This window comes from Macaca mulatta, chromosome 11 (assembly GCF_049350105.2).
Source record: "Macaca mulatta isolate MMU2019108-1 chromosome 11, T2T-MMU8v2.0, whole genome shotgun sequence".
Lineage (NCBI taxonomy): Eukaryota > Metazoa > Chordata > Mammalia > Primates > Cercopithecidae > Macaca > Macaca mulatta.
Window position 1 is genome coordinate 58,356,196 of NC_133416.1, and position 26,179 is coordinate 58,382,374.

Sequence of the window (26,179 nt, forward strand, 5' to 3'; positions counted from 1 at the left end):
CACCATACTGTTTTCCACAGTGAATGCACCATTTTACATTGCCACGAGCAATGCATAAAGGTTCCAGTTCCTCTACATTCTTTCTAACACCTGTTACTTCAATTTTTTACTAGCAGCCATCCTAAAGGCTGAATAATATTCCATTGTATGTACTCACAACATTTTGCTTATCCATTCATCCTTTGATCAATGGGTTATACCTATGAACATTAGGTACACAAATATCTCTTAGGGACCCTGCTTTCAATTATTTTGAGTATACATTAGGTCATCGTTATCTGATGGGGGGATCCAAGACTCCCATGGATGTGTGAAACCACAGAGAGTATCAAACCCCACGTATAGTGTGTTTTTTCCTATATATATATGTATATATCCATGGTAAAGTTAATTTATAAATTAGGCAGAGTAAGAGATTAACAACAACTAATAATAAAACAACCATAACAATATATAGTAATAAATGATATAACTGTGGCTGGGAACAGTGGCTTACGCCAGTAATTCCAGCATTTTGGGAGGCCGAGGCGGGCACATCACTCGAGATCAGGAGTTCGAGACCAGCCTGGCCAATATGGTGAAATCCTGTCTCTATTAAAAATACAAAATTAGCCAGGCGTGGTGGCAGGCGCCTGTAATCTCAGCGACTCGGGAGGCTGAGGCACAGGAATCACTTGAATCTGGGAGGTGGAGGCTGCAGTGAGCTGAGATGGTGCCACTGCACTTCAGCCTAGGCGACACAGTGAGATTCCATCTCTAAATAAATAAATAAAAGTGGTCTCTCTCTCTCTCTCAAAATATCTTATTACACTATACTCACCTATTTTTTTTTTACAGGCCACAGTTGAACTTGGGTAACTGAAATCTCAGAAAGTGAAACCTAGGATAAAGGGGAACCACTAACCTCCACAAGTAGAATTACAGGATCATACGGTGTGAGGATTTTTAGGTGTCAACTTGACTGATTAAAGGATACTTAGAAAGTGGGTAAAGCATGGTTTCTGACTATCTGTGAGGGTGTTTCCAGAGGAGACTGGTGTGTGAGTAGGTTGACTGAGAGAGTAAGATCCACCCTCAATGTGGGAGGGCAACATCCAGTGGGCTGGGTGCCCGGATAGAACAAAAAGGCAGAGTAAAGGTAAATCCATTTTCTCTCCTGGGGCTGGGACACCCTTCTCCTGCCCTTTGATATCAGTACTCCAAGTTCTCCAGCCTTTGAATCCCAGGACTTACACCAGTAGCCTCTCAGGTTTTCAGGCCTTCAGCCTTGGTGTGAAATTTATGCCACTGGTTTCCCTGGTTCTGGGGCTTTGAGACTTAGATTGAGCCAATGTACTGGCATCCCTGGTTCTCTAGTTTGCAGATGACCTATCATGGCACTTCTTAGTTTCCATAATTGCGTAAGCCAGTTCTCCTAATAAATCCCCTCTCCTTCACCCATCCATCCATCTATACCCTACTGGTTTTGTCTCTGGAAAATCCTGACACGGAGGGTAATTTTATTTTTAATTTTTGGAAGAACCACCATAGTTTTTCACATAGGCTGTGCCATTCGACATGACTACCAACAGTGTACAATGGTTCCAATTTTTCCATGTCCTTCTCAACAATTATTTTCTGCTGTTCTTGATAGCAGCCATCCTAATGGGTGTGAGGTAGTATCTTGGAGTTTTGACTTGCATTTCCCTAATTAGCAATGTTGAGTATCTTTTCATTTGCTTATTGGTCATGGTGTAAATCCTTTTAATCTACTGCTAAATCTGGTTTGCTAGCATTTTGTTGATGATTTTTACATCAATGTTCCTAAGAAATGTTAGTCTATAGGCCAGGCACGGTGGCTCACGCCTGTAAAGACAGCACTTTGGGAGGACGAGGCGGGTGGATCACTTTCAGCCTGGCCAACATGGCAAAGCCCCATCTCTACCAAAAATTTAGAAATTAGCTGGGCGTGGTGGCACATGCCTGTAATCCCAGCTACTTGGGAGGCTTTGGCACGAGATTCATTTGAACCCAGGAGGCCCAGGCTGCAGTGAGCCAAGATTACACCACTATACTCCAGCCTCAGTGATACAGTGAGACTCTTTTTTGTCTCAAAAAAAAAAAAAAAGAAAGAAAGAACTATTAGTCTATAGATTTCTTATAGCATCTTTGTAGGGCTTTGGCATCAAGACTGTATTCATCCACTTTGCATTGCTATAAAGGAATACCTGAGGCTGGGTAATTTACAAAGGAAAGAGGTTTATTTGGCTTATGGTTCTGCAGGCTGTACAAGAAGCATGGTGCCAGTATCTGCTTCTGATAAGTACCTCAGGAAACTTTCAATCACGGCAGAAGGTGAAGGAAGAGCAGGTATGTCACATGGCAAGAAAGGAAGCAAGAGAGAGGGGAGAGGTGTGACACTTAAACACCCAGCTCTTGAGTAAACTAATATAGCAAAAATGCACTCACTACCATAGGGACCACACCAAGCCATTCCTGAGGGATACACCCCCATGACCCAGATACTTCCCACTAGGCCCCACCCACCTCCAACACTGCAGATCAAATCTCAACTTGCAATTTGGAGGGACAAATATCCAAACTATGTCAAAGATAATGCTGACGTCACAGAATGAATTAGTGAGTGTTCTTTCCTCTTCAGTGTTCTGAAAAGTCTGAAACAGACTGGTGTTAGTTAATCTTGAAATGTTGATAGAATTCACCAGTGAAGTCATCAGGTCCAGAGATTTCTCTGTTGGGACATTTTTGATTACAAATGCAATCTCCTTATGAGTTATAAGACTATTTACATTTTCTGTTTCTTAGTAGTTTAGTCTTGGTAGGTTTTGTGTTTCTAGGATGTGACCATTTCATCTAGGTTACCCGATTTGTTGGCATACAATTGGTTTATTAATCTTTTTCCCCAAAAAACTAGTCAAGTGCAGTAGTAAGGATGGGGGAAAGAGTAGAATAAGTTCTATCTGTAACTGACTGTCAACAATCAATTAAGATAATTCACTATCTTCAGACCAGCCTATAATTGCTTATCGTACTCTATTATAATCTCTCTTTTTTTTTTCTTTTTTTTTTGAGATAAGAGTTTCACTCTTGTTGCCCAGGCTGGAGTACAACAGTGCAGTATCAGCTCACTGCAACCTCCACCTCCCGGGTTCAAGCGATTTTCCTGCCTTAGCCTCCTGAGTAGCTGGGATTACAGGCATACGCCACTATGGCTGGTTAATTTTCTTGTTTGTATTTTTAACGGGGTTTCACCATGTTGGCCAGGCTGGTCTCGAACTCCTGACCTCAAGTGATCTGCCCACCTCAGCCTCCCAAACTGCTGAGGATTACAGGCGTCAGCCACTGCGCCCAGCCCAAGAGACAGGCTCTGTCACCCTAGCTAGAATGCCATGGCACAATCATGGTTAACTGCAGTCTTGAATTCCTGGGCTAAAGCAATCCTTCTGCCTCAGCCTTCCAAGTAGCTAGGACTACAGGCAGGTGTTATTTTTTTGTATAGACAGTGTCTCAGTATGTTGTCCAGGCTGGTTTGAGCTCCTGGGCTCAAGTGATGTTCCCAGTTCAGCCTTCAAAAGCATAGGAATTATACATGTGAGCTGCCATGCCCAGCCAACCCTTTCCATTTCTGTGGAATTGAGGGTAATATTCCCACTTTCAATTTTATCTTTAATATTTCAGTAATTTGAGTCTTTTTTTTTTTTTTTTGAGATGGAGTCTCGCTCTGTTTCCCAGGCTGGAGTACAGTGGCATTATCTTGGCTCACTGCAACCACCGCTCACCTCCTGGGTTCAGGCAATTCTCCTGCGTCAGCCTCCAGAGTAGCTGGGATTATAAGCATGCACCACCATGCCCAGCTAATTTTTGTATTTTTAGTACAGACAGGATTTCGCCATGTTGGCCACGCTGGTCTCGAACTCCTGACCTCAGGTGATCCTCCCACTTTGAACTCCCAAAGTGCTGGGATTACAAGCATAAACCACTGCACCCAACCCATTATAATATTTTTTTTATCCACTATAATCTTAATTTTTTTTTTAGAGACAGAGTCTCGTTCTGTCGCCAAGGCTGGAGTGATGTGGCATGATCATAGCTCACTGCAGGCTCAAACTCCTGGGCTCAAGCAATCCTCTCACCTCAGCCTCCAGAGTAGCTACGACTACAGGCATATACCACCATGCCCAGCTAATTTTTCTTCTTTTATTATTTTTGTAGGGACTAGGTCTTGCTATGTTGCCCAGGCCAGTCTTGAACTCCTGAACTCAAGAGAGCCCCCCATTGCTAAAGCACTGGTATTACAGGTATAAGCCACCATGCCTGGCCTCCATTATAATCTCATAGGACCACTGTCATCTATGCTATCTGTCACTGACCAAAACATCATTATGCAGTACATGACTGTACTGAGCCTTTCACCTACCCTGGGTATGCACAATTACTTCTTATTCTCCCATCTATTTGGTTCCTATTGATCGTCCTAGTCATCAATATTTTGTTTGCTTGTTTGTTTTTTAAGACAGAGTCTTGCTCTGTCACCCAGGCTGGAGTGCAGTGGCACGATCTCGGCTCACTGCAACCTCTGTCTCCCAGGTTCATGTGATTCTCCCGCCTCAGCCTCCCAAGTAGCTGGGACTACAGGCATGAGCCACCATGCCCAGCTAATTTTTATATTTTTAATAGAGACAGGGTCTCACCATGCTGGCCAGGCTGGTCTCAAACTCCTGACCTCAAGTGATCCTCCAGCCTTGGCCTCCCAAAGTGCTGAGATTACAGGCATGACCCACCACACCCGGCCCCTAGTCATCAATATCTGGCTCTCAAAAGGGAAAAAAGAAAAAAAAATGGAGACGGGGAGTATGGTGCCAGCCCTTTAAATCTCCCAGACATCAGCCAGATGCGGTGGCTCAAACCTGTATTACCAGCACTTTGGGAGGCCAAGGCGGGCGAATCACAAGGTCAGGAGTTCGAGACCAGCCTGGCCAACATGGTGAAACCCTGTCTCTACTAAAAATACAAAAAAAAAAAAAAAAAAAAATTAGCCAGGCATGGTGGCGGGCGCTTGTAAACCCTGCTACTCGGGAGGCTGAGGCAGGGGAATCGCTTGAACTCAGGAGGCGGAGGTTGCAGTGAGCCAAGATCGCACGACTGCACTCTAGCTTAGGCATCAGTGTGAGACTCTGTCTCAAAAAAAGAGAAATCTCCTGGACATCACTTTGGTGGTGGTAGTGGGGGGACTTGCAACAAAGTGGTGAGGTGCAACAATAACCATTGCCTCTTTGCAACTCTGTGATCAAAAACAGCAATTCTTTCTTTTATTTTTAATTTATTTTTTATTTTTTTGAGACAGCGTCTCGCCCTGTCACCCAGGCTGGAGTGTAATGGCATGATCTTGGCTCACTGCAACCTCCACCTCCCAGGTTCAAGCAATTATCATGCCTCAGCCTCCCAAATAGCTGGGATTACAGGCGCCCCCCCACCACACCCAGCTAATTTTTGTATTTTTAGTAGAGACGGGGTTTCATCACGTGGGCCAGGCTTGTCTCGAACTCCTGACCTCAAGTGATCCACCCACCTTGGCCTCCCAAAGTGCTGGTATTACAGGCGTGTGCCATCGCGCCAGCCTCTTTTTTTTTAGACAGAGTCTCACTCTGTCGCCCAGGCTGCAGTGCAGTGGCACAAGTTCTGTCGCCCAAGCTGTAGTGCAGTGGTGCAATATCAGCTCACTGCAACCTCCACCTCCCAGGTTCAAGCAATTCTCCTGCCTCAGCCTCCTGAGTGGCTGGGGTTACAGGCACGCACCACCACGCCTGGCTAATTTTTGTATTTTTAGTAGAGACAGGGTTGCACCATGTTGGCCAGACTGGTCTCAAACTCCTAACCTCAAGTGATCCTAACCTCAAGTGATCCACCCGTCTTGGCCTCCCAAAGTGCTGGAATTACAGGCGTGAGCCACTGCGCCTGGCCAGAAGCAGCAATTCTGATTGGAGCACAGATTTCTGAAATGTGGGTTTTTGTTCTTAGAGACAGGGTATCACTATGTTGCCCAGGCTGGTCTCAAACTCCCAGGCTCAAGCAATCCTTTTGCCTCAGCCTCCCAAAGCGCTGGGATTATAGGCACCAGCCACTGCACTTGATCCAGATTCCTGATATTTGGAAGAAATGGTCATTTCTGCCCACTTTAGGTTCCACAAACTATGTGCAAGCCGCTCCAGGAACACGTGCACAACTGCCTGCCATGGGGCTGAGGGATGTGGATGGGCAGCTGCTATTGTACTAAGTGCTGCAATTGACTGAAATTAACTGTTAATTCCTCACAGTTGTAAGATTTCAATAAACTACAGAGTTCAGGCCGGGCGCGGTGGCTCAAGCCTGTAATCCCAGCACTTTGGAAGGCCGAGACGGGCGGATCACGAGGTCAGGAGATCGAGACCATCCTGGCGAACACGGTGAAACCCCGTCTCTACTAAAAAATACAAAAAAAACTAGCCGGGCGAGGTGGTGGGCACCTGTCACCTGTAGTCCCAGCTACTCGGGAGGCTGAGGCAGGAGAATGGTGGGAACCCGGGAGGCGGAGCTTGCAGTGAGCTGAGATCCGGCCACAGCACTCCAGCCTGGGTGACAGAGCAAGACTCCGTCTCAAAAAAAAAAACAAAAAAACAAAAAAAAACTACAGAGTTCCAAAAGAGATGCATCAGACAGATTCTGCCAGAACAATTGTTATCTTGGTGGGGAGACAGATTTCTGGTACTTCCTACTTTATCATCTTCCCACAATCCTCTCCGAATTTTTTTTTTTTTTTTTTTTTTTTTTTGAGACAGAGTCTTGCTCTGTCACCCAGGCTGGAACGCACTGGCACAATTTCAGCTCACTGCAACATCCGCCTCTGGGGTTCAAGAGATTCTCCTGCCTCAGCCTCCCGAGTGGCTGGAATTACAGGTGCCCGCCACCATGCCCAGCTAATTTTTTGTATCTTTAGCACAGACGAGGTTTCACCATGTTGGCCAGGCTGGTTTCAAACTCCTGACCTTGTGATCTGCCTGCCTTGGCCTCCCAAAGTGCTGGGATTATAGGCGTGAGCCACCACGCCCGGCTGTGAATTTTTTTTTTTTTTAAACTCTGCTTTTTCCATATTGAGAATGAAATTATCTTTTAAGTGGAAAAAATCATAGGCACTGGCACTTACAAAGGGTTCTTTCTGTGTAGAGAACAGATTGGATGAGTATGTGTGTGTGTGCGTGTGTGTGTGCGCGCATACACTGAGTCAGAAGGAAGGCTGGATCAACTAAATGGATGCTGAAAATTAGGGACATAGGTCATGGAAGATGATAGAGTAGGAACTCCAGGAGTTAGTACTTTCACCAAAACAACTATTGAGATGGCAAGAACTGCTTGAGGTGACTATTTTAGGACTCTGGGGTCTAATGAAACACTTGCAGTGTCCAGAAGAGTGCTTGATAAAGAAAAAAGTTGGTAAATTTTAGTGAATTTTGGCATTTGGAATAGCATCTATCATTCTGTAGCTCCCAGCCCTGTGGTACGCAACTGTTGAGATGGCAGTTCCTGTTGCAGCTTGCTGGTGCTAGGGTGGGAAATAGGGGCTTCGTCTGTGGGGAAAAGAGAGATCAGCCTGTTACTGTGTCTATATAGAAAGAAGTAGACATAAGAGACTCCATTTTGTTCTGTATTTGAGATGCTGTTAATCTGTGACCCTACCCCCAACCTTGTCCTTGCAAGAGACATGTGCTGTGGTGACTCAAGGTTTAATGGATTTTGGGCTGTGCAGGATGTGTCTTTGTTAAACAAGTGCCTGAAGGCAGCTTGCTGGTTAAAAATCCTGCCCGTCCCTGGGCAATGGAACATCTCTGTGTGAGACCCGACGGTATGCTCTGTTTACTGAGATAGGAGAAAACCACCTTACCGCATAAGGCGGGACTTGCTGGCACAATGATGCTAAGAGGTTTATGGAGATGTTTGCATATGCATATCAAGGCACAGCATTTTCCTTTGAACTTATTCATGTCACAGAGATCTTTATCCATATGTCTTACTGCTAATTTTCTCCCTAAAATGATCCTATTGTCCTGCCACTCCCTTATCTTTAAGATGGTAAAGATAATTATCAATAAATACTAAGGGAACTCAGAGACCGGTGCCCGGCGTGGGTCCTCTGTATGCTGAGCGCCGGTCCCCTGGGCCCACTTTTTCTTTCTCTATACTTTGTCTCTGTGTCTCATTTCTTTTTTCAAGTCTCTCGTTCCACCTAACGAGAAACGCCCACACGTGTGGAGGGGCAGGCCACCCCTTCATTTGTCCTCCAAAAAATTGAGGTTATGTGTTTCGTTCACTACTTTTGATTGCTGAGGAGCTGCCAGAGCGCTGGCCACTGTTTCACACATGCACACCCCCTGACTGAAGTTGCTTCCCTAGTGGCACTAGACAATTGAACTTAAAGAGAGAGAACACTCCTTTTTTCTTTATGTTTTCTTTTCTTACTGGATCTAAGCATTTAAGGAAATCTCTGTCAAGTCACTGAAAGACCACAGAGATAAAAGAACAGAGATTCAGTGACCACATGCAACCAGGTATACACTCTGCAAAGACAATCTGGAAAAGTCACTAAACAAATGCAGCTTTCATAAGTAACAACAGTAATCTCTAGGGAGGCAGTGGAATCTGACTTTCAGAGTTACCATATTACAGCACACAAAATGTCAACTTCCCAACAAAAATTTGCAAAGCAAACAAAGAAACAGGACTATATGGCCCATTCACAGGGAAAAAAAAAAAAGAAAAGAAATTGGTGGGAAACGGGGTGGCTCATGCCTGTAATCCCAGCACTTTGGGAGGCCGAGGCGGGCGGATCACGAGGTCAGAAGATTGAGACCATCCTGGCTAACACAGTGAAACCCCATCTCTACTAAAAATACAAAACATTAGCTGGGTGTGGTGGTGGGCACCTATAGTCCCAGCTGCTCGGGAGGTTGAGGCAGGAAAACGGTGTGAACCTGGGAGGCAGAGCTTGCAGTGAGCCAAGATCGCGCCACTGCACTCCAGCCTGGGAGACAGCAAGACTCCATCTCAAAAAAAAAAAAAAAAAGAAAAAGAAATTGACAGAAACCACCCCATAGCAAGCCAGACAATGGACCTACTAGACAAAGACTTTAACTGTCTTAAATATGCTCAGAGAGTTGAAGGAAACCATGAAAAAAACAAACAAACAAAAAACTAAAGGAAATCAGGAGAACAATGTATAAACAAGTAAGGAATATCAACAAAAATATTTTTAAAATATAAAAATGAATGAAATAGCAATTCTGGACATAAAGATACAAGAGCCAAAATAAAGATTTCACTAAAGGATTCAACAGCAGAGTTGAACAGGCAGAAAAAAGAATCAATGAACATGAAGAGAGAACTGAAATTACTTAAGCTAAAAAGCAGGAAAAAAAAAATGAACAAAGAAAAATGAACAGAGGCTGGGCACAGTGGCTCACACCTATAATCCCAGCACTTTGGGAGGCCAAAGCGGGTGGATCACCTGAGGTCAGGAGTTCAAGACCAGTCTGGCCAACATGGCAAAACCCCATCTGTACTAAAAATACAAAAATTAGCTGGGTGTGGTAGCCCACAGCTGTAGTCCCCGCCACGCAGGAAGCTGAGGCAGGAGACTCGCTTGAACCCGGGAGGTGGAGGTTGCAGTGAGCCAAAATGGTGCCACTGCACTCGAGCTTGGGTGACAGTGCTAGACTCCATCTCAAAAAAAAGAAAAAGGAATGAGCCATGGGGCCTACTGGGACACCATCAAATGTATCAATGGCTAAACCAACCTAATTAACATATGCATTACCTCATATGCTTCTCCTTTTTGTGGTGAAAACACTTAAAATCAACTCTACTCTCTTAGCAATGTTCAAGTATACAATATATTGTAATAACTATAGTCCCCATGATGTATAAGAGATTTTGAACTAAATCTTGATTTTTTTTTTTGTGGTTGGGTCTCACTCTGTTACCCAGGCTAGAGTACAGTGGCACAATCACAGCTCACTGAAGCATTTACAACCCTAAATTTCCCTCTGAGGTTTTACTGCATCCCTTAAGTTTTGGTATGTATGTTTTCATTTTAATTTGTCTCAATGTATTTTCTTATCTCCCTAATGATTTCCTCTTCTTATTCATTTGGTGTTTAAGTGTGTTGTTTAATGCTCACTTCAGCAGCACATATACTAAAGTTGGAATGATTCAGAGAAGATTAGCATGGCCTCTGAACAAGGATGACATGCAAATTCGTGAAGCATTCTATATTTTAAACATTTCAGGGCTGGGTATGGTGGCTCATGCTTGTAATCTCAGCACTTTAAGAGGCCAAGGCAGGAGGATCACTTGATCCCAGGAATTTGAGACCAGCCTGAGCAACATGATGAAAACCTGTCTCTTTAAAAAATACAAAAATTAGCTAGTTACGGTACCAGCTACTTGGGAGACTAAGGTGGGAGGATTGCCTGAATCTGGAAGGTTGAGGCTACAGTGAGCTGTGATGGTGCCACTGCACCCCAGCCTGGGCAACAGAGCAAGACCCTGTCTCAAAATAATAATAATAATAATAATAAGGCCAGGCACAGTGGCTCACGCCTGTAATCCCAGCACTTTGGGAGGCCAAGGCAGACAGATCACCTGAAGTTGGGAGTTCAAGACCAGCCTGGCCAACATGGCAAAACTCCATCTCTACTAAAAATACAAAAATTAGCCGGGCATGGTGGTGCATGTCTGTAATCCCAGCTACTTGGGAGGCTGAGGCAGGAGAATCACTTGAACCCGGGAGGCAGAGGTTGCAGTGAGCCAAGATCACGCCACTGTACTCCAGCCCAGGCAATAGAGCAAGACTCTGTCTCAATAAATACACAAATAAATAAATAAATAATAACAAAATTTTAGAAAGAAGGCAGGGTATGGTGGCTCATGCCTTTAATCCCAACACTCTGGGAGGCTGAGGTGGGAGGATCGCTTGAGCCCATGAGCTCAAGACATGCCTAGGCACCATAGTGAAACCCCCATCTCTACAAAAAATAAAAATAAAAAGATACAAAAAAAAGAGAAAGACCTTAAATCAATACTCTAACTTCAGACCTTAAGGAACTAGAAAAAGCAGCACAAACTGGACCCAACAAAACAGAGGGAATAATAATGTCTAGAGCAGAGATAAGTGAAATAAAGAATAAAAATAAGGCAGGTGCAGTACCTCACACCTGTAATCCCAGCACTTTGGGAGGCTGAGGCAGGAGGATTGCTTGAGGCCAGGAGTTCAAAGCCTGTGCAAGACAGTGAGACCCCATTTCTATGAAATTAAAAAAAAAAAAAATTAGCTGGGTTTGATGATGCATGCCTGTAGTCTCAGTTACTCAGGAGGCTGAGGTAAGTGGATCACTTGAGCCCAGGAGTTTGAGGTTGCAGTGCATATGATCACACCACACCACTGCATCATTCCAGCCTGGGTAACAGAGCACGACTCCATCTCTCAAAAACAAACAAACAAACAACAACAAAAACCAAGAAGAATAAAAATAGTAGAAAGAATCAACAAAACCAAAAATCTGTTATCTAAAAAGATCAACAGAATTTACAAACTCTTGCTACACTGACTGGGAAAAAAAGAAAGAAGATGAAAATAAATAAAATCAGAAATGAAACCAGGGATATTACTACTAATTTTACATAAATGAAAGGATTATAAGAGAATAATATGAATGACTATAAACCAGCATATTAGATAATTTAGATAAAACAGACAAATGTTTAGAAACATTAAAGTACGAAAACTGACTCAGAAAAAATTAAGTCTCAACAAACCTATAATAAGAGATTGGGCCAGGCGCGGTGGCTCAAGCCTGTAATCCCAGCACTTTGGGAGGCCGAGACGGGCGGATCACGAGGTCAGGAGATCGAAACCATCCTGGCTAACACGGTGAAACCCCGTCTCTATTAAGAAATACAAAAAACTAGCCGGGCGAGGTGGCGGGCGCCTGTAGTCCCAGCTACTCGGGAGGCTGAGGCCGGAGAATGGCGTGAACCCGGGAGGCGGAGCTTGCAGTGAGCTGAGATCTGGCCACTGCACTCCAGCCTGGGCGACACAGCGAGACTCCGTCTCAAAAAAAAAAAAAAAAAAAAGAGATTGAATTGTTAAACAAAAACCTCCCAACAAAGAAAAGCCCAGTATCACATGGCTTCATTGGCAAATTCTACCAAATATTCAAAGAATTAACACCAATCCTACTCAAACTCCTTCAAAAAACAGAAAAGAATGGAACACTTCCTAATGTTCTATGAGGCCAACATCACCCTCACACCAAAGTCAGAAAAAGATATGATAAAATTCAGGCTGGGCATGGTGGCTCACACCTGTAATCCTAGCACTTTGGGAGGCTGAGGCGGGAGCATCCCGTGAGTCCAGGAGTTGAGACCAGCCTGGGCAACACAGGGACACTTGGTCTCTTTTAAAAAAAAAAAAAAGGCCAGGCGCGGTGGCTCAAGCCTGTAATCCCAGCACTTTGGGAGGCCGAGACGGGCGGATCACGAGGTCAGGAGATCGAGACCATCCTGGTTAACATGGTGAAACCCCGTCTCTACTAAAAAAAAAAAAATACAAAAAACTAGCCGGGCGAGGTGGCGGACGCCTGTAGTCCCAGCTACTCGGGAGGCTGAGGCAGGAGAATGGCGTGAACCCGGGAGGCGGAGCTTGCAGTGAGCTGAGATCCGGCCACTGCACTCCAGCCTGGGTGACAGCGCGAGACTCCGTCTCAAAAAAAAAAAAATAAATAAATAAAATAAAATAAAAAAATGATAAGAAAACTATAAACCAATATCCCATATGAATATAGAAACAAAAATCCATAAGAAAATAACAGCAAACTGCAAACTGGATCCAACAATACATTAAAAAGATTATATACCATGACCAACATTTATCCCAGGAATGCAAGAGTGGTTAAACATAAGGAAATCAATCAATGTGATACACCACATTATCATCTCAATAGACACAAAAAAGATATTTGAAAAAATTCAATACCCTTTTATGATTTAAAAAGAAAAACACTCAGCAAAAGCTCAAAGACACTATGCTAAGTGTATAAGTCAGTCACAAAAGGATAAATATATGATTCCACATATTTGAGTTTCTTAGAGTAGTCAAATTCATAGAGACAGAAAATAGAATGAGAGGCTGGAGTGAGGGGAGATGGGAAGTTAGTGTTTAATAGGTACAGCATTTCACTTTGGGATGAAAAAATTCTAGAGACAGATCACAGTGATGGTTGTACAACAACGTGAATGTACTTAATTACACTAACCTGGACATTCTTAACGGGTTAAAATGATAGAATTTTATGTTTTGGGTATTTTACCACAATAAACACACACACACACACACACATATTCACCAAACTAGGAATAGAAGGAAACTTCTTTAACACTAAAACGGCACTTATGAAAAACTCTGAATAGGGCATGGTGGCACATGCCTGTAGTCCCAGCTACTCAGAAGGCTGAGGCAGGACTGCTTGAGCCCCGGGAGTTCAAGGCTGCAGTGAGCCATGAACATGCCACTGCACTCCAGCCTGGGCAACAGAGTGAGACCTCATCTCAAAAAAAAAAAAAAAAAAAAAAGTTGGCTGGGCATGGTGGCTCACACCTGTAATCCCAGCACTTTGGGAGGCCAAGGTAGGTGGATACCTGAGATCAGGAGTCAGACCAGCCTGGCTAACATGGCGAAACCCTATCTCCACTAAAAATACAAAAATTAGCTGGGCTTGTTGGCATGCGCCTGTAGTCCCAGCTACTCGGAAGGCTGAGGCAGGAAAATCGCTTGAACGCGGGAGGCAGAGGTTGCAAGTGAGCTGAGATGGCGCCACTGAACTCCAGCGTGGCCAACAGAGCGAGACTCCATCTCAAAAAAAAAAAAAAAAAAAAAAAGTCAAGAGAATAGTGACAAGTACCTAACACATGATAAAAAGGATGAAAAAAACAAAAAAGCCGGGCATAGTGTTATGTGCCTGTAGTGTAAGCTACTCGGAACGCTGAAGTGGGAGGATCACTTGAGCCTGGGAGATAGAAGTTGCACTGAGCCGAGATGGTGCCACTGCACCCCAGCCTGGGTGACAGAACAGGACCCGTCTCAAAAAAAGAAAAGAAAAGAGTACTTAAAATGTTGGCACACTGTGCTCTTGAGAACTCAAAGTGATGTTTGAAAACTTACACATTTGATTTTGATGTTGAAAAAACCTAAATGTGTAAATATGCGAGCCATTCTAATGTCTATGAAAACCACACGGCATGATTTGTAAAGCGCTCTTAATTAAATGTAAGATGGCACAGTATCAAGAGCATACGGTATTGCACCTAGTAGATTAACAAATGTTTGATGATGTTATATTTAATTATTTCCAGCCTAACCTCTGGTAACCTAAACAAAATCAAACTTTTTGCTGTGAATATCTTTACACAAGCAACAGCATAAAAAATTGTCAAATATTATGTCAGATGCTCATGTGTTAAGTTCAGGGTCAGGGCACTTACTTTCAGACCAAATTAACCTCTATTTTTATGCTCAGACTTATATAAACAAGGACAGTTTTGTAAAACCAAAGTTAAATTTCTCATGACTAAGAGGACTGCATGATAGAACATATAGAACTCAAGTTTCCCTGAAAATCACTAAAATATTTACATAAGGATAGTTTTTTTTTCCAATTTTTCTTAATTTTTAAATTTTGTTTGTTTGTTTGTTTTTCTTAAGAGGTCTCACTCTGTCACCAGGCTGGAGTAGAGTGGTGCAATCACAACTCACTACAGACTCAAATTCCTGGGCTCAAGCAATCCTTCCACCTCAGTCTCCTGAGTAGCTGGGGTTACAGGAACATGCCACCAGGCCAGGGTAATTTATCTATTGATTTATTTGTGGAGAGCAGGTCTTGAACTCCTGGCTTCAAGAGATCCTCCAGTCTCTACCCCCTCAAAGTGCTGGGATTACAGGCATGATTATTATTTAGAATAACAGTCTTTATTATTCTAATTACAAGTAAAGATTCCTGAAGATGCTGAAGTATTAAATTCTCTCTCTTTTTTTTTTTTTGAGACAGAGTTTTGCTCTTGTTGTCCAAGCTGGAGTGCAATGGTGTGATCTCTGCTCACAGCAACCTCCGCCTCCCGGTTCAAGTGATTCTCCTGCCTCAGCCTCCCAAGTAGCTGGGATTACAGGCGTGCATCACCACACCCGGCTAATTTTTTGTATTTTTAGTAGAGACGGGGTTTCACCATGTTGGCCAGGTCTCAAACTCCTGACCTTGTGATCTGCCCACCTCAGCCTCTCAAAGTGCTGGGATTACAGGTGTGAGCCACCATGCCCGGCCTGAAGTGGTAAATTCTAACTCATAATTTTACTTCAGTGAGGAAAGTCCACTTTGAATTAGCAGGAATAAAGGAACTTTACATAACTCTTAAAAGATCTCATTATCAGAATGAAAAATGCATCTACTTTCCCCCTAAAAAGCATCTTTCCCCTATGAACTTTTATAAACCCAATGAAAATGTTAAGTTCTAGTCTCTCGACTCACTTACTTAAAGTCTTATAATGCATTAGGAAACCCAATTATAGTCCATCTACCCCTAAGACGCAGCTGTTGCAACACTTCCATACAGGATTCTTGCACATCTATAAATGAAATAAACTATATTGGAGGAATAAACTAGCCAATGCATGCAGAAAGTTATATAGGCAGTAATGTTGCTTTCAAAGGAGTTTTTGTTTTGTTTTTCAAATGGAGTCTCACTTTGTTGCCCAGGCTGGAGTGCAATGGCACCATCTCTGCTCACTGCAACCTCCGCCTCCCGGGTTCAAGTGATTCTCCTGCCTCAGCCTCCCGAGTGGCTAGGATTACAGGCCCGCAGCACCACACCCGGCTAATTTTTGTATTTTTAGTATAGACAGGGTTTCACCACATTGGCCACGATGGTCTCGAACTCTTAGGCCGAAGTGATCCACCCGTCTCAGCCTCCCAAAGTGCTAGGATTACAGGCGTGAGCCACCGAACCCGGCCGAAAGGAGATATATCATCTGTTATCAACAATTGGCTTGATACGTAAAGATCCAGAAGCATCGTAAGTTTTCTTCGTCACTTTTTCATTTCACAGCTTATGTTTTAAAAGTCAGAAATCCCAGAATTAAGTAAAGTCTTAAAGCAAGCTAGTGATAAGATATAACTGCACGGACTTCTTCATCAAGGACTTCCATATCTTTCCAACAAGAAACGAACGAATATTCATCATTAAGCACCAGCTCCCAATTTCCCAACTTCCTAGATAGCCTTCCTATGCTGTATGTAACCCCTTCTTCACATAACGTCAGACTTACCCCCACATACACCATCAGTCCCCAAGTCTCCAATGCACATGGGCACAAAAGCCTCTCAACATTCATCTGGTTGCTAATCAGGGACCACTCTTCCTTCTTCCACTGATCCTGCGCAGGCTTCATATAGCCTACAATCGCTTTTTCCATTTCTTCCACAACACTACTCAAAGCGACAAAGGAACAAGTCCCCTTTCCACAATCGTAGACAGTTTTTTAAAACTCTATACACCTCCTTCCCACTCAACCACTTTTCTTAGTCTCTATCCGCCTTTGTTATTCAGGTGTAGGGTCTGGGAAAATCTCACTCACCTCATGCTATAGGCACCAGCACCCAGTTCCTGGCCGATCCCGGACAGGCTAGCATCAAAGTCCTGCACCAACCCGGATTCAATCACTTCGTCGGCCAGAGGCAGCTTCAGAGCCCAGGCCATCCTGGCTCCTTCCTTGCCCCAGGAGACACTGTGTCTTGTACAAAGGCGCGGAGGGTAATTCTACCCAACAGGAGTAACACAGTAGAAAACTACAAACCAAGGTTTCCCACGGAGTGCCCACCAGCCACCCCCAAGCCCGACCAGCACTGCTCGTATAACTAATCTCCCGTATCCTTGGCTGCTAGTTCTTGGTTGCCCCAGGTTCCAAAATCCCCCCTGCTCAGGTCTCAGGAACGTGAGGACCCCTTTGCTCAACTACTGCAGACTTCCCAGAAGCAGCTCTGGACTCCCGCACTCCCACTCCTTAAGATACCCTCTTGAGAGTTCGTAGTGGTGGCTTGCTGCTTCCCAGACAGACCAGCAGCAGCCGCAGGAAGCTAGCCCGGCGCTCCCACGCTGCTTTTGCACCTTTTCCCCCGCCCCTTTCTGCTGGAGGCCCCCTCCCTCCCAGGGCTCGCTCTCTCTTTCCCCTCCAGGCCTCGCTTCCGGTCAGTCCCACGATCACTTCCGGTCACCCCCTCTGAACCCCACGGCCTAAAACCAAATCCAGGTTTCCGCTGAGCCGACTCCTTGCTCTCTGTAGCCCCCCACGGCCTGGAAACATGGAAGGAGAAAGTCCAGCACAGGCGTGAAACCTGGACTCCCCAGGCCCTTCCACCGCCCGCCGCCCCAGCGCCAACCAATCATGGCGTCCTCTTTCTTCGCCTGCCCGGCGAACATGACGTCACGCTGTCGCTCGCCTATAAAGAAGAGACCTCGTCAGTCTCGGCAGCGATGATAGGCGGGCTGCGCCTCGGCTCTGCCCCCGAGATGGGCTGGGCGATCACGGAGAGGACCCGGCGTGCAAGTGTCCGGGTTTAAACGTCTGTCCGTGTAGTTACCAGAGCTCTGGTATCCGCTACCCTTCAAGTCATCACCCTGAACCGTGGAAGGAGCCCTCCTTCTAGCCTTATGAACCCACTCCACCCCTGGCGGACTCTTGACTACTTCCCAAACGCTCCTTACGTGCGCGCGCTTGCTCCTGCTCATCCTCCTGTCTCCTTAAACTCACCTCTTCCGAGGTCGAGACCCTGCATAAATCCCACTTCCCTCTATATTCATTTTATCTTAGGCGTCCTCTCTAATGCAATTGAACAGAAAAGCATGAGATCAGTAAAAATGTGGTTTTTAGGCCGGGCGAGGTGGCTCACGCCTGTAATTCCAGCACTTTGGGAGGCCGAGGTGGGCGGATCACCTGAGGTCGGGAGTTCAAGACCAGCCTGACCAACATGGAGAAACCCCGTCTCTACTAAAAATACAAAAATTGGCCGGGTGTGCAGGCGCGAGCCTGTAATCCCAGCTACTCAGGAGGCTGAGGCAGGAGAATCACTTGAACCCAGGAGACGGAGGTTACGGTGAGCCGAGATCGGGCCATTGCACTCCAGCCTGGGCAACAAGAGTGAAACTCCATCTCAAAAAAAAAAGAAAAAAAAGAAAAAAAGAAAAGAAAAGCTGGGCGCGGTGGCTCACTCCTGTAATCCCAGCACTTTAGGAGGCCGAGACAGGCGGATCACGAGGTCAGGAGATGGAGAGCATCCTGGCTAATACGGTGAAACCCCGTCTCTACTAAAAATACAAAAAATTAGCCAGGCATGGTGACGGGCGCCTGTCGTCCCAGCTACTCGGGAGGCTGAGGTGGGAGAATGGCGTGAACCCGGGAGGTGGAGCTTGCGGTGAGCCGAGATGGCACCACTGCACTCCAGCCTGGGTGACAGAGCGAGACTCCGTCTCAAAAAAAAAAAAAAAAAAAAAAAAATTGTGGTTTTTAAAAGGTGGTTGTGCTGGTATGGGGTGTTGGAATTTAAAAAGATCTGAAAATCAGAGTTTAGGCTGGCGTCTTCACTTATTAGTTTGGTGTCTTCAGAATAATTGCTTAATCTCACTGAGATTTAGCTTCCTCCTTTGTCAACGGGAGTAACTATATCTGCTCCACCTTCCTCCTTTGAGGATTGAGTAATAATGGCCATTGTTTATTAAGTATCAACTATTGCTAGGAATTTTATTACTCTATGAGTAGTCCTCAAAGCAATCTTGGAATTAGAATGATAAAGCTAAGTATAATAACTCTTCTTTTATCAATAAGGAACCAAGGCTAAGCGCTTACATTGGCCAGAGCTAAATTGACATGCCAGATCCATGACATGGATTCAGAGCTGATTCCAAAGCCTGGCATTTTCCATTACAAGACATTGCCTTTATGTGAAAGTATTGGTTCATTGTTGTATTCCATTGCTGAATTTTTAAAAATCTGCCTTGACTTATACTTTTGTATATATCTGCTTCTCTCACTAGATTGATCTAAAGAACAAGGAATAGGTCTTTTTCAGGCTTGTGTTCTAAATATCTCCTACTATAGTTCCCGCATTCAATAGGACTTTTTTTTTTTTTTTTTTTTTTTGAGACGGAGTCTGGCTCTGTCACCCAGGCTGGAGTGCAGTGGCCGGATCTCAGCTCACTGCAAGCTCCGCCTCCCGGGTTCACGCCATTCTCCCGCCTCAGCCTCCCGAGTAGCTGGGACTACAGGCGCCCGCCACCTCGCCCGGCTAGTTTTTTTTTGTATTTTTTAGTAGAGACGGGGTTTCACCGTGTTAACCAGGATGGTCTCGATCTCCCGACCTCGTGATCCGCCCGTCTCGGCCTCCCAAAGTGCTGGGATTACAGGCTTGAGCCACCGCGCCCGGCCAGGACTTTTAAACATGTTTATTGAATTTAAAAAGGAATGAAAAAGGAATAAGAGAATCAAGAAAAAGAAAGAAGTTGACATGAAGTTGACAACACGTGCTGGTGTGGGGTGTTTCAGCCATAGGCATTTCTCTGAGGGCTCCAGGCTTAAACCTGCCGTCTTACCTTGGTAAGCCCTGGGATCCAAGTCTTGGCCCATTCTGTAGATATTCAGTATCTCTTCAAGCCATCTTTTCTTCCCATGAGCCAATTCTATCTCAAAATGTGTGACTGTGGGTAAAGGAATGGGTCCTGGGCTCATAGACCACAAGAGAGATGTCACATGGAGATCTGAGGGCTCAAAGTTTATGGCTGTTTTTTTTTTTTTTTTTTTTTTTTTTTGAGACAGTCTTGATCTCTTGCACAGGCTAGAGTGCAGTGGCACAATCTCGGCTCACTGCAACCTCCGCTTCCTAGGTTCAAGCAATTCTCCTGCCTCAGCCTCCCGAGTAGCTGGGATTACAGGTGTGTACCACACACCTGGCTAATTTTTGTATTTTTAGTAGCGACAGGGTTTCAGCATGTTGGCCAGGCTGGTCTCAAACTCCTGACCTCAAATGATCCACCTGGCTCAGCCTCCCGAAGTGCTGGGTTTAAAGGCCTGAGCCACCATGCCTGGTGGTCAAAATCCTTTGTAAACTAGCATTGTACTTGGGGTATTTTAAAATCTCTCTTAGATAGAGCCATGCCTTGTTTGACCAACAGCTCCACCTCTAGCTGTATAACCTCAGGCAAGTAATCTTACATCTCTGAACCTCAGTATTTTAATGCATAAATTAGTGAAAATAATACCTCCCCCTAAACTTGTTGTGAGTATAAAATGAGGTACCAAAATGCCACTAAAATAGTAATGATTCAATAAATGTTAGCTCCAGTCTCCCACTAGTAGTACACTTCTGCTTCTCTATTAACACTGGGTTGATTTTGTTATCCTATTTTAATAACATTAATTTACATTGTATAGTATGTTATGGGCTTGGGATTTTTTTGTTTCTTTTAGAGACAGGGTATAGCTCTATCACCCAGACTGGAGTGCAGTGGCCTGATCAGAGCTCACTGTAACCTTAAACTTCTGGGCTCAAGCAATCCTCTTGCCTCTGCCTCCCAAGTAGCTGGGACTACAGGTGCATACCACCATGCCCTTTGAGAGGGAGTCTCACTCTATCACCAGGCTGTAGTGTGGTGGTGGAGTCTTGGCTCACTGCAACCTCTGCCTCCTAGGTTCAAGTGATTCTCATGCCTCAGCCTCCCAAGTAGCTGGGACTACAGGCATGTGCCACCACGCCCAGCTAATTTTTGTATTTTTAGTAGAGACGGGGTTTTACCATGTTGGCCAGGATGGTCTCCATCTCTTGACCTAGTGATCTGCCCACCTTGGCCTTCCAAAGTACTGGGATTACAGGCGTGAGCCACTGCGCCCAGGCATGTTTTCTTTTCTTTAGTTTTGGTTTTGGTTTTGAGACTGGGTCTCACTCTGTTGCCCAGGCTGGAATGCAGTGGCATGATCACAGCTCATTGCAGCTTCCACCTCCCAGGCTCAAGCAATTCTCCCACCTAAGCCTTCCGAGTAGCTGGGACTAAAGGCATACACCACCACACCAGTTAATTTTTTATTTTTAGTAGAAATGGGATCTTACTATGTTGCCCAAGCGACTGTCAAACTCCTGGGCTTAAGCGATCCTCCCACCTCAGCCCCCCAAAGTACTGGGATTACAGGCATGAGCCAAGGTACCCAGTCTGTTATGGTTTTAATAGCATTTTATTATTTATTTATTTATTTATTTTTGAGACGGAGTCTCCCTCTGTTGCCCAGGCTATGGTACAGTGGTGCGATCTCTGCTCACTGCAACCTCCACCTCCCGGGTTCAAGCAATTTTCCTGCCTCAACCTCCCAAGTAGCTGGGACTACAGGCACACGCCATCATGGCTGGCTAATTTTTGTATTTTTAGTTGAGATGGGGTTTCACCATGTTAGCCAGACTGGTCTTGAACTCCTGACCTCATGTGATCTGCCTGCCTTGGCCTCTCAAAGTGCTGAGATTACAGGTATGAACCACCGTGTCTGGCCTCAGAAGCACTTTAAAATACATTGTCTTGGCCTGGCACCATGGCTCATACCTGTAATCCCAGCACTTTGGGAGGCTGAGGCAGGAGGATCACTTGAGCCCAGGAGTTCAAGATCAGCCTGGGCAATAGAGTGAGACCCCTTCTCTACAAGAAATTTTAAAATTAGGCATGGTGGTGTGCACCTGTAGACCCAGCTACTCAGGAGGCTGAGGTGGGAGGATGGTTTGAGCCCAGGCATTCGAGGCTACAGTGAGCCATGATTGGGCTGTTGCACCCAGCCTGGACAACAGAGCAAGACACTGTCTCTATTAAAAATAAATAAATCAAATACATCATATCATTTAATCTTCACAGAAGTTTTTGGTTTGTTTTTCAATATGAGGAAACTGAGACTCAGGGCAGAGTGGTCAGGATCAAGCAGAACTCTTTTTTTTTTTTTTTTTTTGAGACAGAGTCTCGCTCTGTCACCCAGGCTGGAGTGCAGTGGCTGGATCTCAGCTCACTGCGGGCTCCACCTCCCGGGTTTACGCCATTCTCCTGCCTCAGCCTCCCGAGTAGCTGGGACTACAGGCGCCAGCCACCTCGCCCGGCTAGTTTTTTGTATTTTTAGTAGAGACGGGATTTCACCGTGTTCGCCAGGATGGTCTCGATCTCCTGACCTCGTGATCCACCCGTCTCGGCCTCCCAAAGTGCTGGGATTACAGGCTTGAGCCACCGCGCCTGGCCTGAACTCTTTAAAAATTGTCCTGAAAATTATTTTGTGACTCAGCAACTCCTTTCTTTTTTTTTTTTTTTTTTTTTTTTGAGACGGAGTCTCGCTCTGTCGCCGAGGCTGCAGTGCAGTGGCCGGATCTCAGCTCACTGCAAGCTCCGCCTCCCGGGTTCACGCCATTCTCCTGCCTCAGCCTCCCGAGTAGCTGGGACTACAGGCGCCCGCCACCTCACCCGGCTAGTTTTCTGTATTTTTTAGTAGAGACGGGGTTTCACCATGTTAGCCAGGATGGTCTCGAGCTCCTGACCTTGTGATCCGCCCGTCTCGGCCTCCCAAAGTGCTGGGATTACAGGCTTGAGCCACCGCGCCCGGCACAGCAACTCCTTTCTACATATATACCCTAGAGAAACTCTTCTACATACATACCAGGAGACTTGTATGAGAATGTTCATGGCAGCACTATTTATGGTAACAAAATGGAATACAACAATTCTCCACCAGCGAAAGAACAGATACATTGGACTGGAATATAATATTATTGAGCAGTGAAAATGAATAAAGCTATACTAAACTGCATGAATAAATCAATCCTAGAATTGAGGGGGAAATGCAGAAGTCCTCATACTGTGTAATATCACCTTATAAAGCTCAAAAGTCAGCAAAATTAAGCAATTATCATTTAGGAAAGTATATAGTTGACCTTTCAACAACACAGGTTTGAACTGCACGGGTCTACTTATTTGTGAGTTTTCTTTTTTTTTTTTTTAATTTTTCCTTTTTTGTTGTTTCTTGGTGTCTTCTAATATTCATGGATTGTCTTCCACCTCTGACACTTTTTTTTTTTTTTTTTTTTTTTTTTTTGAGACGGAGTCATGCTCTGTCGCCCAGGCTGGAGTGCAGTGGCCGGATCTCAGCTCACTGCAAGCTCCGCCTCCCGGGTTTACGCCATTCTCCTGCCTCAGCCTCCCAAGTAGCTGGGACTACAGGCGCCCGCCACTTCGCCCGGCTAGTTTTTTGTATTTTTTAGTAGAGACGGGGTTTCACCGTGTTAGCCAGGATGGTCTCGATCTCCTGACCTCGTGATCCGCCCGTCTCGGCCTCCCAAAGTGCTGGGATTACAGGCTTGAGCCACCGCGCCCGGCCCACCTCTGACACTTCTGAGCCATCAAGACCAACCCCTCCTCTTCCTCCTCGTCCTCAGCTTACTCAATGTGAAGATGAGGAGGAACGACCTTTATGATGATCCATTTCCATTTAATGAATAGTAAATATATTTTCTCTTCCTTGTGATTTTTAAAATATTTTCTTTTCTCTAGCTTACTTTATTATAAGAATACAATATATAATACATAAAATATAAAATATATGTCCATTGACTGTGTTATCAGTAAGGTTTCGGCTCAACAGTAGGCTGTTAGTAATTAAGTTTTAGGTGAATCAGAAGTTACACTTGAATCTTCAACCATGTGGGGATCACCCTCACATTGTTTAAGGGTCAACTTTACATATAGTCCTTTCAAAAGGAATGAAATAAATACAATTCTAGTGATGGCCTCATCTAAGGAGAGGCAGGGGAATAGGTGAGGGAAGGAACTAGAAAATAGCTTCAGCGTGGCCGGGCACGGTGGCTCATACCTGTAATCCCAGCACTTTGAGAGGCTGAGGTGGGCAGATCGCATGAGGTCAGGAGTTCGAGACCAGCCTGACCAACATGGAGAAACCCAGTCTCTACTAAAAATACAAAACTTAGCTGGGCATGGTGGTGCACACCTGTAATTCCAGCTACTCAGGAGGCTGAGGCAGGAGAATCTCTTGAACCTGGGAGGCAGAGATCACAGTGAGCCGAGATCAGGCCACTACACTCCAGCCTGGACGACCAGTGAGACTCTGTAACAAAGATTAAAAAAAAAAAAAAAAAAAGAAAAGAAAAGAAAATAGCTTCAGGTTGGGCGTGGTGACTCACGCCTATAATCCCAGCACCTGAGGAGGGCAGATCACCTGAGGTCGGGAGTCTGAGACTAGCCTGACCAACATGGAGAAACCCCGTCTCTATTAAAAATACAAAAGTAGCCAGGTATGGTGGTGCATAGCTGTAATCTCAGCTACTCGGGAGGCTGAGGCAGGAGAATCCGAGACAGAAGTTGCAGTGAGCCGAGATCACGCCATCGCACTTCTGCCTGGGCACCAAGAGCAAAACTCCATCTCAAAAAAAAGAGAGAAAAAGAAAAGGAAAAAAGAAAGAAGATAGCTTCAACCATTCTTAATAGTTTACATAAGTGGAGTAGTGGGAGCATGAGTGATTGTTTCATCATTATGCTTCATAAATTACCAAAAAATTGTACTCTTGAATAAGTAGCAAATATATATAAATTAGTAGCTGGTTCCTGATTCGCTTAGCTGGGATTTGCCTATAGTGATGCGTCCCTGCCGATGGAAACTGCACACATACAGAGCAAAAAATAATAGCTAATATGGCTGGGTGTGGTGGCTCACGCCTCTACTCCCACCACTCTGGGAGGCTGAGGCAGGTGGATTGCTTGAGCTGAGGAGTTCAAGACCAACCTGGGCAACATGGCAAACCCCATCTCTACAAAAAAATTAGCTGACACGGCCGGGCGCGGTGGCTCAAGCCTGTAATCCCAGCACTTTGGGAGGCCGAGACGGGTGGATCACGAGGTCAGGAGATCGAGACCATCCTGGATAACACGGTGAAACCCCGTCTCTACTAAGAAACACAAAAAACTAGCCGGGCGAGGTGGCGGGCGCTTGTAGTCCCAGCTACTCGGGAGGCTGAGGCCGGAGAATGGCGTGAACCCGGGAGGCGGAGCTTGCAGTGAGCTGAGATCCGGCCACTGCACTCCAGCCTGGGCTACAGAGCAAGACTCCATCTCAAAAAAAAAAAAAAAAAAAAAAAAAAAATTGGCCGGGCGCGGTGGCTCAAGCCTGTAATCCCAGCACTTTGGGAGGCCGAGACGGGCGGATCACGAGGCCAGGAGATCGAGAGACGATCCCGGCTAACACGGTGAAACCCCGTCTCTACTAAAAAATACAAAAAAACTAGCCGGGCGAGGTGGCGGGCGCCTGTAGTCCCAGCTACTCGGGAGGCTGAGGCAGGAGAACGGCGTAAACCCGGGAGGCGGAGCTTGCAGTGAGCTGAGATCCGGCCACTGCACTCCAGCCTGGGTGACAGAGCAAGACTCCGTCTCAAAAAAAAAAAAAAAAAAAAAAAAAAAAAAAAAAAATTAGCTGACTGTGGTGGTGTGCCCCCGTAGTCCCAGTTACTGGGGAGGCTGAGGCAAGAGGATCCATTGAGCCTAGAAGGTAGAGGATGCAGTGAGTCAAAATCACATCACTGCACTCCAGCCGGAGCAATAGAGCAAGACCCTGTTTCAAAAAATAAATAAATAAATAAATAAAAACTAATAATAATGATAGGCTCATATTTACTGAGCTCTTCCTAAGTGCCAGGGCCTGCCTAGGTGCATTAGGTTTATTATCTCATTTCATCTTCACTCACCCCTATAAGAAAGGTATCCGTATTCGATTAGTTTCATAAATAAGGAAACTGAGGCTTAGAAAAATTAAATGGCTTGTCCATGGTCACCCAGCATGAGAGTGGTAACCCCACAGTCTAGGCATCTAACCTTCATGCTACACTCTCTCTGTGAGTGGTTATAACTTTAAAAAGGGCCAGGCACAATGGCTCATGCCTGTAATCCCAGCACTTTGGGAGACCGAAGTGGGTGGATCACCTGACGTCAGGAGTTTGAGACTGGCCTGGCCAAAATGGCAAAACCCCATCTCTAC

The 26,179-nt window shown here is 45.2% G+C and overlaps 1 protein-coding gene, 2 long non-coding RNA genes, 1 other non-coding gene and 1 pseudogene across 23 annotated transcripts in view; 3 read left to right on the forward strand and 2 right to left on the reverse strand.

Moving 5' to 3' along the window:
- TFCP2 (transcription factor CP2) overlaps nucleotides 1-17,551 on the reverse strand; it is an 83,088-nt gene extending 65,537 nt beyond the window's left edge. For 18 of the 19 annotated variants that reach the window (XM_077952302.1, XM_015151591.3, XM_077952301.1 and 15 more), the window contains exon 1: nucleotides 16,712-17,551. In XM_077952302.1, the coding sequence (XP_077808428.1) occupies nucleotides 16,712-16,833 (122 nt within the window). In that variant the 5' untranslated portion in view covers nucleotides 16,834-17,551. 19 annotated transcript variants of the gene reach the window in all.
- The window catches only part of LOC144332901 (prohibitin 1 pseudogene), a 52,126-nt pseudogene extending 34,575 nt beyond the window's left edge, over nucleotides 1-17,551 (reverse strand). Inside the window, exon 1 of the transcript XR_013401104.1 lies at nucleotides 16,088-17,551. The product of XR_013401104.1 is annotated as a prohibitin 1 pseudogene (transcript). The remainder of the gene's footprint in view (nucleotides 1-16,087) is intronic.
- Nucleotides 263-5,350, forward strand: LOC144332909 (uncharacterized). The gene is made up of 2 exons (XR_013401114.1): nucleotides 263-4,619; nucleotides 5,109-5,350. It is a non-coding gene; the product is annotated as an uncharacterized LOC144332909 (long non-coding RNA).
- Nucleotides 6,693-15,820, forward strand: LOC144332917 (uncharacterized). Its single transcript, XR_013401123.1, has 2 exons — nucleotides 6,693-9,540; nucleotides 14,554-15,820. It is a non-coding gene; the product is annotated as an uncharacterized LOC144332917 (long non-coding RNA).
- LOC114671262 (U6 spliceosomal RNA) lies at nucleotides 10,200-10,306 on the forward strand. The gene has a single exon (XR_003721136.1). It is a non-coding gene; the product is annotated as a U6 spliceosomal RNA (small nuclear RNA).
- Nucleotides 17,552-26,179: the final 8,628 nt, after the last annotated feature.